The sequence below is a fragment of the Salvelinus alpinus genome, chromosome 10 (assembly GCF_045679555.1).
Source record: "Salvelinus alpinus chromosome 10, SLU_Salpinus.1, whole genome shotgun sequence".
Lineage (NCBI taxonomy): Eukaryota > Metazoa > Chordata > Actinopteri > Salmoniformes > Salmonidae > Salvelinus > Salvelinus alpinus.
The window spans coordinates 42,078,678-42,093,569 of NC_092095.1; the positions used below are offsets into that span (position 1 = coordinate 42,078,678).

A 14,892-nucleotide genomic window follows, 5' to 3' on the forward strand; every position below is an offset into this window, starting at 1 on the left:
GCAACCTCCCAATGCAGAACTTCTTGACTGACGGAGTCTACCTTTTCATGAATCTATTTGTTCCAAACAAGCTCTGTGCAGCAGACTCACCCGCTATCTGTCGTGAGAGAATCGCCCAAGGAGTGCGCGTCACCTTGGTTACCGCTGTCGGCTTCCCTCCTCTGTGGTTGGCTATTCCTGTCCCTCCCACCTTTGGTTGGGGCCGGTGGCTGGGGCCGCCTGCTGGTGCTGATGCTGTTGCTATACACATAGAGCCCTGGCCCAGACTGTATCTCATACCCGTTCACTGTTCCATGACCACTACCGGACCGGCTCTCTAAGATCTCCTGGCGACAGGAGGACGGGTCGCCGTAACGCTTGTTATCGTAAGAGGACGGGGGTGTGGGGGAGGCAGCAGGAGGGGAGGTAGAGGTTTTTTGGGGCAGTTTGTATCCATGCGAGATGAGCAGGTCATCCACGCTGTACATGGTCGCATTTGTTTTGCTGGTGTTGTTTTTGGGATGAGGTTGTAGGGGACTGGTAGAGGGGGGCGTCACTCAGACCTGGTTCCTAGACGCAGCGACAGGAGCCTGAGCACAGCTGCGCAGCTGATGAGGCCATCACTGGGAAAACAGGAGAGAAAGAGAGAGGGGGGAGAGTTAGAAAGAGTGAAAGGGAAGGTGCCATTAAAATAATTATCCCTCTGTCTCCGTGTCCTTCTCTTCAGAGAACTGCCTGACTGGACGGAGGCGAGGAGAGAAGAGAGGGGAGAGAACGAACCAACCACTTTGTCTGCCTCCCTCTCCACGTCCCTCCACTCCTCTCCTCTCTGCCCGACAACAGGACTCCCGTCCCCTCTCCCCATTATTTTTCTGTCCTCTCTTCTCCCCATCCTTCCTTTCCTCCCTTTCCCTTCTCTCCTCTCTGCCCCACAACAGGACTCTCTCCATCTCAGTCCGAGACAGAGCTCTGATACTAAGCCCGCCACATGCAGACAGTGGGAGAGGAAAATCGACGACACTAGTCAGAGCAACCCAAAATATAATTATTATCATTACTAATGACTAATGATAATAGTAATAACGGTGCTAGTGATAAATATAACGTAATAACTATGCAATAATAACTGAAGTAATAAGGACAGTGTTCCCTTTAGACCTGAGGCAGCGGTTGGTTGGCGAGCCCATGTTTGGTAAATCAGCAGTGGGGATTGGGAGAGTAGTCAGCGTTGCAGTGGCTCTTGATGTAACAGTCTTAGCGGTGCTCCCCTCATCTTGCGTGCTTCAGCTTGCTTGCACCACCAGGACTGTGTGTGTGTGTGTGTGTGTGTGTGTGTGTGTGTGTGTGTGTGTGTGTGTGTGTGTGTGTGTGTGTGTGTGTGTGTGTGTGTCTCGGCCTCTATCCACATCCTAATCTGGGGCGTAGCTTTAATAATTACCCACCCAGCTAGCCAGCCATGCAGCTCCAGAAAGCCCTGAGGGTATTCCTGAATCATGCGGAATATGCCTGAAAGCCTGGGTAATATGAGTGGATTACGCTCTGCCTGTATTGTACTGATCTCTGTAAGTGATGTTTACAACAGCGTACTACTGGACAGATATTAATGACAGTCTTCGTGTCACTCTATCCCAAACAAGAGTTAGCCTAGTTTATACCAACACATTCTGGGATTAGCCCCATGAGTACAGATAGGAGGAAGAGCCTGTAGTAGTCTACTACTGTAGAGTAAGTTAAAACATGTTTATAAAGTATTCCTACATTACAACATACTACACATTGAAAAATGTACATGTAGCCTAGGCCTACAGTATGCAGCTTTTGCAAAATCTTGAAGACCAGGCTCCGCATAGTTTTAGATCATAATTACAGTGGGGAGAACAAGTATTTGATAGACTGCCGATTTTGCAGGTTTTCCTACTTACAAAGCATGTAGAGGTCTGTAATTTTTTATCATAGGTACACTTCAACTGTGAGAGACGGAATCTAAAACAAAAATCCAGAAAATCACATTGTATGATTTTTAAGTAATTAATTAGCATTTTATTGCATGACATAAGTATTTGATCACCTACCAACCAGTAAGAATTCCGGCTCTCACAGACCTGTTAGTTTTTATTTAAGAAGCCCTCCTGTTCTCCACTCATTACCTGTATTAACTGCACCTGTTTGAACTCGTTACCTGTATAAAAGACACCTGTCCACACACTCAATCAAACAGACTCCAACCTCTCCACAATGGCCAAGACCAGAGAGCTGTGTAAGGACATCAGGGATATAATTGTAGACCTGCACAAGGCTGGGATGGGCTACAGGACAATAGGCAAGCAGCTTGGTGAGAAGGCAACAACTGTTGGTGCAATTATTAGAAAATGGAAGAAGTTCAAGATGACGGTCAATCACCCTCGGTTTGGGGCTCCATGCAAGATCTCACCTCGTGGGGCATCAATGATCATGAGGAAGGTGAGGGATCAGCCCAGAACTACACAGCAGGACCTGGTCAATGACTTGAAGAGAGCTGGGACCACAGTCTCAAAGAAAACCATTAGTAACACACTACGCCGTCATGGATTAAAACCCTGCAGCGCACGCAAGGTCCCCCTGCTCAAGCCAGCGCATGTCCAGGCCCGTCTGAAGTTTGCCAATGACCATCTGGATGATCCAGAGGAGGAATGGGAGAAGGTCATATGGTCTGATGAGACAAAAATAGAGCTTTTTGGTCTAAACTCCACTCGCCGTGTTTGGAGGAAGAAGAAGGATGAGTACAACCCCAAGAACACCATCCCAACTGTGAAGCATGGAGGTGGAAACATCATTCTTTGGGGATGCTTTTCTGGACAGGACGACTGCACCATATTGAGGGGAGGGGGCCATGTATCGCGAGATATTGGCCAACAACCTCCTTCCCTCAGTAAGAGCATTGAAGATGGGTCGTGGCTGGGTCTTCCAGCATGACAACGACCCAAAACACACAGCCAGGGCAACTAAGGAGTAAGAAGCATCTCAAGGTCCTGGAGTGGATATGAACCCAATAGAAAATCTTCGCAGGGAGCTGAAAGTCCGTATTGCCCAGCGACAGCCCCGAAACCTGAAGGATCTGGAGAAGGTCTGTATGGAGGAGTGGGCCAAAATCCCTGCTGCAGTGTGTGCAAACCTGGTCAAGAACTACAGGAAACGTATGATCTATGTAATTGCAAACAAAGGTTTCTGTACCAAATATTAAGTTCTGCTTTTCTGATGTATCAAATACTTATGTCATGCAATAAAATGCAAATGAATTACTTGAAAATCAAACAATGTGATTTTCTGGATTTTTGTTTTAGATTCCGTCTCTCACAGTTGAAGTGTACCTATGATCAAAATTACAGACCTCTACATGCTTTGTAAGTAGGAAAACCTGCAAAATCGGCAGTGTATCAAATACTTGTTCTCCCCACTGTATATGGATGTGGGACGTGATCCTAAATCAGAACTCATACTTTGAGACACTTGATAGCCCCTGATTGGAGACATTCTGTAGCTGTGTTGCCCCGTCTTCCACCTGAGCATTAGAGTCTGTAGTGATACTAGCTAGGTTATTACGTGTCTCTCTACTCTAGGTGTGTGAAATGCTGCTCTCTCTCTTTGTCTGATCAGCCCTCTAATGCGATTATCTTTCTCATTTAAAACTTTAAACCTGTTAGTATTAGGGGATTAACTCTTGGCTCTGGTTCAGTGATACTTTCTCATGTTTAAATGTTGAGTATTTTACATGGACAGGCACATTTCTCTAAGTGAGTATGGTAGTTTCCAACATTGCAGAAACGAAATACTGGATTTGATTACTGATGACTTAGCTCACTGTCAAATTCAGCTTAAACTGCAAACTTGTTTTCACAATCTTAAATCCCAAATGATGCAAAGTCTCTATTAAATAGGCCTAAACAACACATGTATCCAAGCCTTGCCAGATATGACACTATGTGCAAACCACATTTGAATTGCAAACCACATTCCATCTGTACGAATGCTATATTCTAACTGCTAGGCCTAAAACGTGAGAGAGTTCAATAGTTCAACCAGCCTAGCCGTAGAGTTGTCTGTGATACTCCCTCCATGTATTGCAGGAAACAAGTGAAGTGATAAACCACCCTGGCCATTAGCAAAGAGACTTTGTCCTAAACGGCACCCTATTCACAGTGCAGTACTTTTTTACCAGATCCCTATGGTCAAGGAGATCATGATGTAGGAAACTGTGTGCGAATTGGGAAAGAGATCAGATCAGATACCTCTTGATAAAATCAGTGTTACACACCCTTTACTCCCTTCCTGCACATTAATAACCCCTTCAGCCTCTGGTTTATCAGCTGTTTACTTCAGACACACACACACACACAGTGTAATTCAGAAATGTCATAATATGATCAAAACTGAGTATGATCCATAACATATGCTGCCTGCTGCCCTATCTAAGACCTATTTAAAGTCCTAAACCCAGAATCGTAATTCCTGTCAGTCAGTTAGCATCTCTAAATGGGGCTTATCTTCACCATCATAAGTCAACATCGAGATCAGGATTTCCTCTCCGTTCGTGACACTCCTTCCCTCATGTCCCATGTCGAGCTCAGTTTAAATACCAGGGCAATTACATAGGAAAGTCAGCCTGAGCATCCACAAATAACTTTTGTCATTCCCGAATGAAACTACATTCACAATTGTCCTTAACATCTATATGCTGGAGTACAGGCTTTATTTGAAACGTTTAAGTTGGAAATTTTATGAATTTTGACCATTACAGAGTAGGATGCCAAGTCTCCAGTAGAGGTCGACCGATTATGATTTTTCAACGCCGATACCGATTATTGAAGGATCAAAAAAAGCCGATACCGATTAATCGGACGATTTATATATAATGACAATTACAACAATACTGAATGAACAATGAACACTTTTAACTTAATGTAATGCATCAATAACATCTATTTAGTCTCAAATAAATAATGAAACATGTTCAATTTGGTTTAAATAATGCAAAAACAAAGTGTTGGAGAAGAAAGTAAAAGTGCAATATGTGCCATGTAAAAAAGCTAACGTTTAAGTTCCTTGCTCAGAACATGAGAACATATGAAAGCTTGTGGTTCCTTTTATAACATGAATCTTCAATATTCCCAGGTAAGACGTTTTAGGTTGTAGTTATTATAGGACTATTTCTCTCTATACCATTTGTATTTCATATACCTTTGTCTATTGGACGTTCTAATAGGTACTTTAGTATTGCCAGCCTAATCTCGGGAGTTGATAGGCTTGAAGTCATGCTGGCAAACGCAGGAAAGTGCTGTTTGAATGAATGCTTACGAGCCTGCTGCTGCCTACCACCGCTCAGTCAGACTGCTCTATCAAATCATAGATTTAATTATAATACAATAACACACAGAAATACGAGCCGTAGGTCATTAATATGGTATAATTTCGAAAACAAAACGTTTATTCTTTCAGTGAAATACGGAACCGTTCCATATTTTATCTAACGGGTGGCATCCATAAGTCTAAATATTGCTGTTACATTGCACATCCTTCAATGTTATGTCATAATTACGTAAAATTCGGGCAAATTAGTTTGCAACGAGCCAGGCGGCCCAAACTGTTGCATAAACCCTGACTCTGTTGCACAGAATGCAAGAGAAGTGACACAATTTCCCTAGTTAATATTGCCTGCTAACATGAATTTCTTTTAACTAAATATGCAGGTTTAAAAATATATACTTGTGTATTGATTTTAAGAAAGGCGTAGATGTTTATGGTTAGGTAGACATTGGTGCAACGACAGTGCTTTTTTCGCGAATGCGCTTGTTAAATTGTTATGGATAGGGGGCAGCATTTTCACGTTTGCCCAGAGTAAACTGCCTGCTACTCAGTCCCAGTTGCTAATATATACATAGTATTAGTAGATTTGAATAGAAAAAACTCTGAAGTTTCTAAAACTGTTTGAATGATGTCTGTGAGTATAACAGAACTCATATGGCAGGCAAAAACCTGAGAGAAAGAAATCCAACCAGGAGGTGGGAAATCTGAGGTTGGTCGTTTTTCAACTCATTCCCTATTGAAGATACAGTCGGATATGGGTCATGTTGCACTTTCTAAGGCTTCCACTACATGTCACCAGTCTTTAGAACCTTGTCTGATGCTTTTACTGTGAAGTGGGGCCGAATGAGAGGGGAATGAGTCAGAGGTCTGGCAGAGTGCCACAGGCTCGTGACGCTCGTTCACGTGAGAGGTATCTCGCATTCCATAGCATTTCTACAGACAAAGGAATTCTCCAGTTGGAACATTATTGAAGATTTATGTTAAAAACATCCTAAAGATTGATTCTATACTTCGTTTGACATGTTTCTACGGACTGTACTATGACTTTTTACCTGAACTTTTGCCTGGACCTGCCCGCGCGTCGTGAGCATTTGGATTGTGTACTGAATGCGCGAACAACAAGGAGGAATTTGGACATAAATGATGGACTTTATGGAACAAATCAAACATTTATTGTGGAGCTGGGATTCCTGGGAGTGCATTCTGATGAAGACCATCAAAGGTAAGTGAATATTTATAATGCTATTTCTGACTTCTGTTGACTCCAACATGGCGGATATCTTCTTGGGTTGTGTTGGTCTCTGAGCTCCGTACTCAGATTATTGCATGGTTTGCTTTTTCCGTAAAGTATTTTTGAAATCTGACACAGCGGTTGCATTAAGGAGAAGTATATCTTTAAATCTGTGAATAACACTTGTATCTTTTATTAATGTTTAATATGAGTATTTCTGTGATTTGATGTGGCTCTGTGCAAACTCACAGGATGTTTTGGAGGCAAAGCCAAATGTAAACTGAGCTTTTTGGATATAAATATGAACTTGATCGAACAAAACATACATGTATTGTGTAACATGTTGTCCCGGGAGTGTCATCTGATGAAGAATATCAAAGGTTAGTGATTAATTTTATCAATATTTCTGCTTTTTGTGACTTTTGTGACTGCTTTCGCCTAAAAGCTTTTTTGAAATCGGACACTGGTTAGATTAACGAGAATTTTATCTTTAAAATGGTGTCTATGTTTGAGAAAATTGAATTTCTGTTGATTGAATTTGGCGCCCTGCAATTTCATTGGCTGTTGGCGAGGGGTTCAGTGGAACCGCAGTCCTAGACAGGTTAACTCACCCGTTTGGCGAAGTAGGCTGTGATTCAATGATAAATTAACAGGCACCGCATCGATTATATGCAACGCAGGACAAGCTAGATAAACTAGTAATATCATCAACCATAGTGATTACATAGTGATTATGTTAAGATTGATTGTTTTTTATAAGATATGTTTAATGCTAGCTAGCACCTTACCTTGGCTCCTTGCTGCACTCGCATAACAGGTAGTCAGCCTGCCACGCAGTCTACTCGTGGAGTGCAATGTAATCGTTCATAATCGGTGTCCAAAAATGCTGATTACCGATTGTTATGAGAACTTGAAATCGGCCTTAATTAAATCGGCCATTCCGATTAATCGGTCGACCTCTAGTCTCTATGGCCAGTTGTTCTGGCTGGGTTTGGCTGTTTTATTTTAAAAACAATTTACCGGTATTTTCAGCATTATCCACTAGGTTTGCTGCAAGTAGGAAAATACCAGGAAATGTTCTTTAATTGACACAAGCTGTCTCCAATGAATGAATGAATCAATCAATGTCTAGTGGTGCGTGATTGTTTGGTGGAGGGATCCCCTATGCCAGGGAAGGCGTAGCTCTAAGAATCTTGATTGCACAAAACCTATTATTTGGCAGGGGATACTATTTGTAGATCAGTTATTCTACACCTCACTTTTCTCAAGCAGAGTAGTAGTTAAAAATGGGTCAATAAGGGGTGGTTTAAGGGGAGAGTAATTGAAACCAACCATGGAAGTACATTGTTGCGAATTCGGGAGGCAGCCCCGACCAGGACTCAAACCCGGGTCTAGTGACTGTCAACGCCTTAACCATTACGCCAAGAGGTCTGAAAAAAACACAAACCAACTGGCCCTACTCATGGCTAACAGAACTTGTTTTCCCAGTGTTATTTATTTATTTAACTAGGCAAGTCAGTTAAGAACAAATTCTTATTTACAATGACAATCTACCCTGGCCAAAGCCTAACCCGGACGATACTGGGACAATCAGTATCCTTTTTTTAGCGTTATGATTTCCGTAACATCTGATTGTGGATGTGATGGATATTGATGTATAATATCTTAGCTTTAGAAGCTTGTGCTTTCACCACATTGTGTGTGCTTGTTCTAAGATGTATTCTATATGAATCCTTTACAGAGGCAATTGTTGATATCTTTGAAATGATGTGTTCTAGCAAGGATTCTCTTTGAAAAGTTATACTGAAATGCATTTCTGATACATGGTAGTAGTATTGTTTACATAGAAAGATGAGAAGATTGTTTTCAACAATCTGTGAATAGTCCTGGAGTGTTTTTTTATAAATGAAAGCCCCCCAAAATATACTGACTTCATCAAGTGTTCAGAAAAGTGGATTGGCAGTATAGGCACATGCATATTGTCTAATTTGCAAATTTTGATATAATATTTCAGAACAATTGTAATTCAACAAAATCTTATATTTGTGTCTACATTCAACTGGTAAATGTCCATTTGTATATATACAGTGCCTTCAGAAAGTATTCAGACCCCTTAACCTTTTCCATATTTTGTTACCTTACAGCCTTATTCTAAAATGGATTAAAGTTTTTAAAAATCATAAAAATAAAGCGAAAACATGTTTTTTTTTTTTACATTTTTGCAAATGTATTACAAATAAAAAAACAGAAATACCTTACATAGGTATTCAGACCCTTTGCTAGGAGACTTGAAATTGAGCTCAGGTGCATCCTCTTTCCATTGATCATCCTTGAGCTGTTTCTACAACTTGGAGTCCAACTGTGGTAAATTCAATTGATTGGACAGGATTTGGAAAGGCACATACCTGTCTATATAAGGTCCCACCTTTGACAGTGCATGTCAGAGCAAAAACCAAGCCATGAGGTCGAAGGAATTGTCCGTAGAGCTCCGAGACAGGATTGTGTCAAGGCATAGATCTGGGGAAGGGTACCAAAACATTTCTGCAGCATTGAAGGTCCCAAAGAACACAGTGGCATCCATTCTTCCATAAATTGAAGAAGTTTGGGGCCACCAAGACTCTTCCTAGAGCTGGTCGCCCGAACAAACTGAGCAATCGGGAAGAAGGGACTTGGTCAGGGACATGACCAAGAACCCAATGGTCTCTTTGACAGAGCTCCAGAGTTCCTCTGTGGAGATGGGAGAACCTTCCAGAAGGACAACCATCTCTGCAGCACTCCACCAATCAGGCCTTTATGGTAGAGTGGCCAGACGGAAGCCACTCCTCAGTAAAAGACACATGCCCGCTTGGACTTTGCCAAAAGGCACCTAAAGACTAAAGACAAGATTATCTGGTCTGATGAAACCAAGATTGAACTCTTTGGCCTGAATGCCAAGCGTCATGTCTGGAGGAAACCTGGCACCATCCCTACTGTGAAGCATGGTGGTGGCAGCATCATGCTGTAGGGGTGTTTTTCAGTGACAGGGACTGGGAGACTAGTCAGGATCGAGGCAAAGATGAACGGAGCAAAGTACAGAGAGGTCCTTGATGAAAATCTGTTCCAGAGCGCTCAGGACCTCAGACTGGAACGAAGGTTCACCTTCCAACCTGACAACGAACCTAAGCACACATCCAAGACAACGCAGGAGTGGTTTCGAGACAAGTCTCTTCCAAACAATAGAGAGAGAAAGAAAATAGACAAATGATAGAAAAGTAAAACATGTGATAATACAAATTGATACACAATGAGTAACGATAACTTGGCTATATACAAGCGGTACCAGTATCAAGTCGATGTGCAGGGGTACAAGGTAACTGAGATAGATATGTACATATAACTACGAATAAAGTGACAGATAGTAAACAGTAGTAGAAGCGTGTGTGATGAGTCACAAAAAGTGCAAAAAGGGTGAATGTCTGGGTAGGTATTTGGTTAACTATTTAACTAACTATTTAGCAGTCTTATGGCGTGGGGGTAGAAGCTGTTCAGGGTCCTGACAATTGACAATTTTTTGGGCCTTCCTCTGACACCGCCTGGTATAGAGGTCCTGGATGGCAGAGAGCTCGGCCTCAGTGATGTACTGGGCCGTCCGCACTACCCTCTGTAGCACCTTGCGGTCGGATGCCAAGCAGTTGACATACCAAGCGATGATGCAGCCAGTCAAGATGCTCTCAATGGTGCAGCTATATAACATTTTGAAGATCTGAAGTCCCATGCCAAATCTTTTCAGCCTCCTGAGGGGGAAGAGGTGTTGTTGTGCCCTCTTCATGACTATGTTGGTGTGTTTGGACCATGATAGATCCTTAGTGATGTGAACACTGAGGAACTTGAAGTTCTCAGCCCCGTAGATGTGAATGGAGGTGTCCTCGGCCCTCTGTTTCCTGTAGTCCACGATCAGCTATTTTGTTTGTCCATTCTGTGAGCCGAAGTTGGGATTTTGCGTGCAAATGTAACATCATAACGCTGGAATCACCCACTAGTAATTCTCTTATGCAATGGAATTTGATATCAAACAAAAACCACGACAGCAGAAGCTAGCCCACAACAATGGCCCACTTTGATTCCCTCTTTCCCTAACAACAACAACATTGTGTTTTGTTAACAATGCGTACATTGTGTTAGTGTGTGAGTTAGATGGCGTTAGAGATTGTTCAAGATCCTGGCAATAAAGCAACACTTTGTTACTTCTGCTGCTGATTCTTGAATAGTGCAGATCTGGTACTTTTTAATAATTTTTACTCTTTCAAAACTAAATGAATTATCTTCTTTATGGATAACATATGTAGACTAGCTGCTCAGTAAGCTAAAAAATTATCTAAACCATATGCAGACCAGACCAGACCTGGCATTACACAGAACTGTACTCTCATTCTATGTAGCCTAGTAGGTGAAATGTGAAATGAATGTAGCCAAATCCCAACTACTTGTTATATTACTAGATAGCTTACAAATACTAGTGTCCAATTAATAAAGTAGGTATGGGGGTAAAACATTTTTTAAATTGTATATCGATACTATGACTCCAAGTATTGATTTGTTAAAAATGATTTACTTCTTGCTAGGTAGTTAACGTTAGCTTGCACAAGTCGGCTGTACCTGCACCAAAACTCTGGTAATTCTCATCCTTTAGCTTGTTCTCAATATTCTTTAAAAATGTTTTAAATGGTGTGCCAACATGTTTGGAGTACTTTTATCTCCAAAACAAATGTTCTCATGGCTCTCACTTGTTCCACTGCAGGAGACATATAGTGAGCAAAACATTTGGAACATCAAATCACTATAAATCACAATCTCGAATCACAACACATACAGAATCAGAACCTAAGTATCGTGATAACATCATATTGTGAGGTCCGTGGCAATTCCCACCCTATAATAAAGCAGGGTGTTTTCTTTTAGAGTAAAGTGTGCTTCTGGCAAGGGCAAGACTTGTTTGTAATGAAATAAATAATAGGCATTTTTAGATCATCTCGGAGAAGAGAAGAAGGCATCTGCCCTGACTGGTGGCTAGTGGCTACAATACCATGGATGCATCCCAATTGGCACCCTATTCCCTATATAGTGCACTACTTTTGTTGAAAACCCAATGGGACCTGGTCAAAAGTAGTGCACTACATAGGGAATATGGTGCCATTTGGGATGCACCCCAGAAGGTTGGAGGAGGATGATGACAGTTTCCAGGTTGACAGTTTGGTGTCAGATCCTTATTCATGGCCTCAGTAGGAGGGAGGAAGAGATGGAGAGAGGAGAGAGAGCGAGATGAATTGAATTGAGAGAGAGAGGGAGATATAAGAGAGACCTGGATTAGGGATGAAAGGACACAGATGAAGAGCCCTAATCAGGAAATTAAGGTTAGGTCTACAGCTACTTTAAATAACAAAAACATAACAAAAACAAGCAACAACAGTGCAGTCTAGATTGATGGTATCCAACAGATAGCTTAAGCAGAAAGGATAGTGGACTGTAGGCCTGTATAAAGAATGTGTTAAGCTGTTTCTACTTGATAGCCCTCGATTAAAAAAAGTTTCCCGTTCAAAATATCTGCAGGCAGACATACGCTCACATCAAAACAATTTTGTTGAGATGACAACATCTGACATTATCATTATAGCTCTGGGCGTTAGTAAGTTTCTGGAACTGAACCCTGACAAGGAATGAATGAAGAACAAATTGGTCTTGGTTACTCATTCCTAAATAATCCTTAGTGAATAACTATTAATGTTTCTTCAAGTTATAGCCTATCTACCTGACTACTTACAGAGGCTTGCGAAAGTATTCACCCCCCTTGGCATTTTTCCTATTTTGCTGCCTTACCACCTGGAACTAAAATGGATTTTTGGGGGGGGTTGTTTCATTTGATTTACACAACATGCCTACCACTTTGAAGATGCAAAATATGTTTCATTGTGAAACAAACAAGAAATAAGACAAAAAAAACGGAAAACTTAACATACATAACTATTCACCCCCCCAAAGTCAATACTTTGTAGAGCCACCTTTTGCAGCAATTACAGCTGCAAGTCTCTTGGGGTATGTCTCTATAAGCTTGGCACATTCTTCAAGGCAAAACTGCTCCAGCTCCTTCAAGTTGGATGGTTTCCGCTCGTGTACAGCAATCTTTAAGTCATACCACAGATTCTCAATTGGATTAGGCCATTCCAAGACATTTAAATGTTTCCCCTTAAACCACTCGAGTGTTGCTTTAGCAGTATGCTTAGTGCCATTGTCCTGCTGGAAGATGAACCTCCATCCCAGTCTCAAATCTCTGGAAGAATAAAACAGGTTTCCCTCAAGAATTTTCCTGTATATAGCGCCAACCATCATTCCTTAAATTCTGACCAGTTTCCCAGTCCCTGCCGATGAAAAACATCCCCATAGCATGATGCCACCACCATGCTTCACTGTGGGGATGGTGCTCTTGGGGTGATGAGAGGTGTTGGGTTTGCACCAGACATAGCATTTTCCTTGATGGCTACAAATATAGATTTTAGTCTCATCTGACAAAAGTACCTTCTTCCATATGTTTGGGGAGTCTCCCACATGCCTTTTGGTGAACACCAAACGTGTTTGCTTATTGTTTTCTTTAAGCAATGGCTTTTTTCTGGCCACTCTTCTGTAAATCCCAGCTCTGTGGAGTATATGGCTTGTTGTGGTCCTATGGACAGATACCCCAATCGCCGCTGTGGAGCTTATCTTTGGTCTCTTTGTTGCCTCTCTGATTAATGCCCTCCTTGCCTGGTCTGTGAGTTTTGATGGGCGGCCCTCTCTTGGCAGGTTTGTTGTGGTGCCATATTCTTTCCATTTTTTAATAATGGATTTAAATGGTGCTCCGTGGGATGTTCAAAGTTTCGGATATTTTTTTTATAACCCAACCCTGATCTGTACTTCTCCACAACTTTGTTCCTGAGCTGTTTGGACAGCTCCTTGGTCTTCATGGTGCCGCTTACTTGGAGGTGCCCCTTGCAGACTCTTTCAGAACAGGTGTGTATGTATACTGAGATCATGTGACAGAACATGTGACACTTAAATAAAGTCCACCTGTGTGCAATCTAACTAATTATGTGACTTCTGAAGGTAATTGGTTGCACCAGATCTTATATAGGGGCTTCATAGCAAAGGGGGTGAATACATACAGTTGAAGTCGAAAGTTTACATACACTTTTCCGTTTTTTTGGGAACATTATTTTTTTCCCATTTCACTTCACCAATTTGGACTATTTTGTGTATGTCCATTACATGAAATCCAAATAAAAATCTATTTTAATTACAGGTTGTAATGCAACAAAATAGGAAAAACGCCATGGAGGATGAATACTTTTGCAAGGCACTGTATAAGCCTAAGAGACAGTTCGAAATTTACTGGGGGGGGGGTCCAAAATGGGGGAGGGCGTTGTAACTTTTTTTGCCTTGGGGAGGGTTGTGTTTTTTTATTGAGCACATGGGAGGGTAGTACGTTTCTTTCCTGGTTTACATTTTTGCAGGTTTTCCTATATCATTTATTCCATCCTAACCAACTTTCTCCATCAGCTTTCATGCACCTTATACACTAGCCTACGTCACAGTACCCACATGGTTTGCTGCTATCGGCTCCGAGCTCATATTCGTCACACTCGCACCTTTGATATTTGCCTATCCAAAGGCCACGAAACAACATGTTTCATTGCCCATGGTGAGGCTTTTTATCAGAGTTGTTGACCTCACAACAAGCCAGATTCCAGTAACTTCCATGACAGCTTTGTGGTGCTGAAATGTGGCTAATTCAAGTAATTAATTTACTAATCAACAGTCTTAATTTTAATTCGAATTAACTAACAACAAGAGGGCTTTGTGTTGGAGCTTATTTCTGTCTATTTAAGAAATAAGGAGGTAAGCCTACCTGTTTGACAAATGAAATTATAGGCCATCTATTGATTTGTCGGCCAATTCCTCCAATAGTGTCTCCACTCCTTAAATACCTCTTTGTCCGTGAAGGGCTTAGTCTGTTATAGTTAGTTCGGTATTGCGAATTTGGTTGTTCTTAAATATGGGTGACATAGCTGTTGTTGTCACGTTCCTGACCTGTTTTCTGTTGTTTTTGTATGTGTTAGTCGGTCAGGGCGTGAGTGTGGGTGGGCATTTCTATGTTATGTGTTTCTATGTTGGTAAATGGGTGACCTGATATGGTTATCAATTAGAGGCAGGTGGTTTTCATCTCCTCTGATTGAGAACCATATTAAGGTAGGTGGTTTCACATTGTTTGTTGTGGGTGGTTGTCTCCTGTGTCTGTGTATGTTGCGCCACACGGGACTGTTTCGGTTTGTTTG

General features: G+C 41.7%; 1 protein-coding gene across 1 annotated transcript in view; it reads right to left on the bottom strand.

The window, feature by feature from the left end:
• LOC139532061 (uncharacterized) overlaps window positions 1–14,892 on the bottom strand; it is a 49,110-nt gene that overhangs the window by 14,455 nt on the left and 19,763 nt on the right. The window contains exon 2 of the mRNA XM_071329185.1: window positions 91–602. Coding sequence (XP_071185286.1) covers window positions 91–467 — 377 coding nt within the window. The 5' untranslated portion in view covers window positions 468–602. The remainder of the gene's footprint in view (window positions 1–90; window positions 603–14,892) is intronic.